This window comes from Chinchilla lanigera, unplaced genomic scaffold (genome assembly GCF_000276665.1).
Source record: "Chinchilla lanigera isolate Chin_1 unplaced genomic scaffold, ChiLan1.0 scaffold00086, whole genome shotgun sequence".
Classification (NCBI taxonomy): Eukaryota; Metazoa; Chordata; class Mammalia; order Rodentia; family Chinchillidae; genus Chinchilla; species Chinchilla lanigera.
Window position 1 is genome coordinate 5,711,730 of NW_004955487.1, and position 4,883 is coordinate 5,716,612.

The following is a 4,883-nucleotide window of genomic DNA, read 5'->3' on the forward strand; positions in this document are numbered from 1 at the left end:
CGTCTCCCCAGAACCCCACAACCCTGCCCCAGAAGGGCGCTGTCACCTGCCTGCTCAGCTCAAAGGAGAGGAGCCCCAGCTTTTCTATTTGGGCAGCACTGGGGGTCAGACCCCGGGCCCTCACACCGAGTTCACCTCCAGTCCTTTTTAGTTTGTATGTATGTTTGTATGTATGTATGTATTTATTTGTCTTTTTGAGACAGGGTCTTGCTATGGAGTTCAGGCTGGCCTTGAACTCACTTTGTAGCCCAGGCTGGTCTCGAAATCGCAACGATCCTCCTGCCTCAGCCTCCCGAGTGCTAACATTACAGGTGTGCTCCACCACACCCGGTTTAGTTTTTATTTTGAGACAGAGTCTCATTAAGTCACTAAATTGCCCACACTGGACTCCACCTTCGAATCTTCTTGCCTCAGCCTCCCCAGTGCTGGGATGTCTAGGGTGCACCATCATGCCTGGCCTCGATGGGATTTTTTGTTTTATTTTGAACATTCACAGGTTAACTTTGGGGTTTCCCCTGGTGATTTCAGCAGGACATGAACTGGTAGCACGATTCAGCCAACACCGTGATATTTATTTATTTATTTATTTATTTACTGTGGCACTGGTGATCGAACCCTAAAAATCCCGATGAGGCCGTCGCCGGCACATCTGAAATTGTGCAATTTTAGTTTACTTTTGGTGGCGCTGGAGACGGAGCCGGGCACCACCAAGCTGAGCAAGTTCTCCGCCCCCGAGCCTCAGCTGGGACTGGCTCCGGTGTCTATCCCAAAGCCCCGCTCCCAGGCATCGGGCCTGGGAAACCCGGGCGCGGGGTCCCGACCAGGCCAGTTACGCCGAGCCCCACCTCTGTTCAGTCGTCCGGCAGTGGGCCGCGTCGCCGCGCGGAGCCCGGCCCCGCCTCCGCCGGGTAGAAAAGGCGCAGGAGCAGCACCTCCGGGAGCCGCGCTCCGCCAGGCCGGGTAGGGGCCGCCTGTCCCCAGGGAGCGAGAGGGGCGGGCTGCGCGGCCAGGAGACGTGGGGACCGCGGGGCATCTGCAGGACACCTGCGGGGATGGCGCGCGGAAAGAGTGGGCGTGTCGGGATGAGCGTTCCGTTCAGGGGCTGCAGGGCACCCGCCTGCGGAGCGGCCCCTCTAGTGGGGAACAGGCTCCAGGGCCCCCCTTTCTCCTTGTTTTTAAAAAGGAGAGCCCTGCTTGGGCGCGCTGGTACCTTGTCACCTTATCACTTGGGAGGCTGAGGCAGGAAGACCGAAAGTTGGAGCCCAACCTGGGCAGCTTAGTGACTTTGTGAAACGCTGTCTCAAAACAAATTATGTGAAAAGGGCTCAGGATGCAGCTCTGTGCCAAGGCCCTGGGTTCACTCCCCAGTCCAGGCCAGAAAAAAGTCCTCCTGGAGTCTGCACTAAAACTGACCTCCAGCCAGGCTTGGCAGTGCGTGCCTGTCATCCAGGCACTGAGGAAGGGAGGCTGAGGCAGGAGGATCCCCTTGAGTTCAAGGCCAGCCTGAACTACACACTGAGACCCTCTCTCAAAAAAAAAAAAAAAAAAAAAAAAAAGAAAAAAGAAAAAAAACCACACAAGCACAAATAAATAAGGCTTACCTCCAGCCATGCTGTGGAACCTCCACCCATATCTCCCTGCTCCACCTCACCCTGGCCTCCCCAGAGATGGCCAAGGGCAGCCTTCTGTTTCTCCATTTTATTCTGAAGGTGAGAACCAAGGACCACCCAGAGCCACTGGTCAGAGGGGTGGGTGGCCGCTGGGACCCCAGCAAGCACAGTCACTTTATGCAGATGAGCGCCCTTTTCTCCACCTCCACCTCCCCCACAACTTTTTTTTTAAAGATTTACTTTGAGACCAGTTGCCCAGGTTGGGCTCCAGCCTGCAGTCCTCCTGCCTCAGCCTCCCAGAGTAATGAGATGACAGGCATGAGCTGCCACACTGGGTTTGGTGAGGATTCATTGAGAGGACCGAGAGCAGGGAACGCAGACACCTGACGAGTTTTTCTCCTGTTTCTATGGTGGGTGTGTTGTGGTTCTGCCAGTACCTGGGCAGGAGGACCAGAGGAGCCATGTCTGAGTTTTGGTTAATTTCGGCCCCTGGAGATAAGGAAAATGTACAAGCACTGGAGCGGATGAACACCGTCACCTCCAAGTCCAACCTGTCCCGAAACACCAAATTCGCCATTCCGGACTTCAAGGTAAACTCCGGGAGGAGGGCGGAGGGCAGGGGCTGAGGGCGGGCAGGATGGGGAAAAGTGCACAGGGGTCACTCACTTTGGGAAGCCAGGGAGGAAGGAACATGGCATAATTTTGCTTGTGAGACAGGGTCTCACTATGTTGTCTAGGTTGGCCTTGCACACATCATGTAGCCTCAAGCTTGGCGATCTTCCTGCTTCAGCCTCCTGAATGCTGAGATTACAGGTGCCCAGCAAAGTTGACAGTCTTGCTGGAACCTCAAGTCTTGATCCCCGTGTAATTGTGGCACTTATGGACTTGATTCCTAGGGCCGTGACACAGCCTTGCCCAAAGTTGTTTACAGTCACCAGGCATGGTGGTGGCACACGCCTGTCATCCCAGCCGACTGGGAGGCTGAGGCAGGAGGATAACGAGTTTGAGTCCAGCCTGGGCACCTTAGTGACTTAGGGAGACCTTGTTTCAAAGTAGAAAGGTAGGGGATGTAGCTCAATGCAGAGGTCCTGGACGCAGTCACCAATACCAAAAAAAACCAAAACAGACCAACAAACTTAAAATCACCTTGTTTGAAAGGGAGCACCCTCTCTGAGTAGCGGTATCCGGGCTTTGTCATAGTGGGACTACTTCGGGGGAGTGGGGTGACGCAGCAGATGAAACCACTGCCTCGTGTGCTGGCTGCGCACGGCTGCTGAGCGCCCCCTGCCCCTGCCAGTGTGGTTTTCCAGTCTGCGCGGAGGAGTCAGGACAGCAGCCTCTCCTTTCCGGTTCTGGGAAGATGCCTTTCAGGGCAGTTTGGACATTGCAGTCTGGCCACACTAAGAAACTTCATAAGGAATCAACCCTGAGGGGCCATAAACTGCTCTCCCCTGGCCAGTTCAATGTCAGTAACAGCAAAGGGAACTGGGCGTGGTGGTGCACGCCTCTTGTCCCAGCACTCAGGAGGCTGAGGCAGGAAAATTACCATGAGTTTGAGGCCAGCCTAGGCTACACAGCGAGACCCTGTCTCAAGGAAAAAGAACAGGAAGACTGGACTGTTTTGGGAAGAAAGGTTCGTGTGTGTGTGTGTGTGTGTGTGTGTGTGTGTGTGTGTGTGTTTTGAGACAAGGTCTCATTATGTACCCCAGGCTGACCTTGAACTACAGTCAGTGATCCTCCTGCCTCAGCCTGCCAAGCACTGGGGTGATAACTATGCACCACCACGCCAGGCAGAGCTTATACCTTGCTTTCCGGTATATCTGTCTGTCTGTGGGAAGAAACGACCTGGGTCTGATCCAGACATAACAGCCCTCCTTGGCAATGGCTCTGTAGCTGCCCATCCTTCAGGAGCCCCTGTGTGTCTCATTCGGCCGTTGGCCCAGCATGGCCAGGTCTAGATAATGGAAGGGTCCCCGGCTGTAGTTGAAATGAGACCTGAGGCTCTGCATCGGGAAGGCTCTAACTCCTTTCTGCCTTTCTAGGTGGGAACCTTGGATTCCCTCGTGGGTTTGTCCGACGAGCTGGGGAAACTCGATGCCTTTGCTGAAAGGTAAAACATTCTCTGTTTACTACACACAAGGAGGGATTTGTTGTTGAGGACATGGTGCTCTTGCTTTGGTTGAACCAAGGAAGGGACTTGTTGAAACCTGGTTCTTGCATCAGCAGATAGAGCAGGTGAGATGGGGGTTGGTGCGTGCCTATATTCCCAGCTGCTTGGGAGCTGAGGTGGGAAGATTGCAAGATCAAAGCCAGCCTGGGCAACTTATCAAAACCCTCTCTTAAAAAATTGGGCTGGAGATGGAGTATGATGGTAGAGCGCCTTGAGTTCAATCCCTGGAAACACAGGAAAAAGATCAAGCTGGTGCTGGTGGGTATGCCTGTGGCTGAGGGGTCTACAGGGTTGCACTGGGTCCCTTGTTGTTTTGTTAGCTGCAGAAAGCATTTTTATTTTATTCTTTTTTTTAGATAAAGTCTCACTACATAGCCCAGGCTGGCCTTGAACTCCCAGCAATCCTCCTGCCTCAGCCTCCCAAGTGCTGGGATGACAGGCATGCACCATTGTACCCAGCTCACTTCTCCTCTTTGAAGGCAACACTCTTGTAACTTTTGAGGCAAGCCTTCCAGAGAGGCCTATCCAAGGAAATGTGAATGTAGTCTTAAAAATAATTTCAGGCAAATGATAGTGCGGATTCTGCATCTTTCTTTCCTTGTCTGGTAACATCTGTTGGGACTATTTCACGCCTGGCACTACCGCACACTCTCTTCTACCTGGAACAGATGAGCCCTTGTCTATTTGATTTCTCTATTGTGAAATGCTTCAGTATTTTAGTGCTTTGCTATTGTAAATGATGGGTGAAGATTGGCATGCATGGCTATAATCCCAGCACTCTGGGAGGCTGAGGCAGGAGCATCACAAGTTGAAGCCCAGCCTGGGCAACTTAGCAATCTAGCAAGACCCTGTCTCAGAATTAATAATTAAAAATAAAAGGCTAAGCTGGGCACGGTGGCACACACCTGAAATCCCAGCACTTGGGAAGCTGAGGCAGGAGGATCATTTCAAGTTTGAGGCCAGCCTGGGCGACAAAGTGAGCTCAAGGCCAGCCTGAACTGCACAGTGAGACCCTGTCTCAAAAAGACAAATATATATATATATATATATATATATATATATATATATATATATATAATTAAAAGGAGATATTTATGTAGCTG

General features: G+C 52.5%; 1 protein-coding gene across 8 annotated transcripts in view; it reads left to right on the forward strand.

The window, feature by feature from the left end:
* Nucleotides 1-4,883, forward strand: part of Atp6v1c2 (ATPase, H+ transporting, lysosomal 42kDa, V1 subunit C2) — a 23,847-nt gene that overhangs the window by 495 nt on the left and 18,469 nt on the right. For 5 of the 8 annotated variants that reach the window (XM_013504372.1, XM_013504370.1, XM_005404416.2 and 2 more), the window contains exons 2-3: nt 2,045-2,200; nt 3,653-3,720. In XM_013504372.1, coding sequence (XP_013359826.1) covers nt 2,072-2,200; nt 3,653-3,720 — 197 coding nt within the window. In that variant the 5' untranslated portion in view covers nt 2,045-2,071. Of the gene's footprint in view, nt 1-669; nt 961-2,021; nt 2,201-3,652; nt 3,721-4,883 lie in introns of those variants that run through there. The other 3 variants (XM_005404415.2, XM_013504367.1, XM_013504368.1) reach the window with 3 other exon arrangements.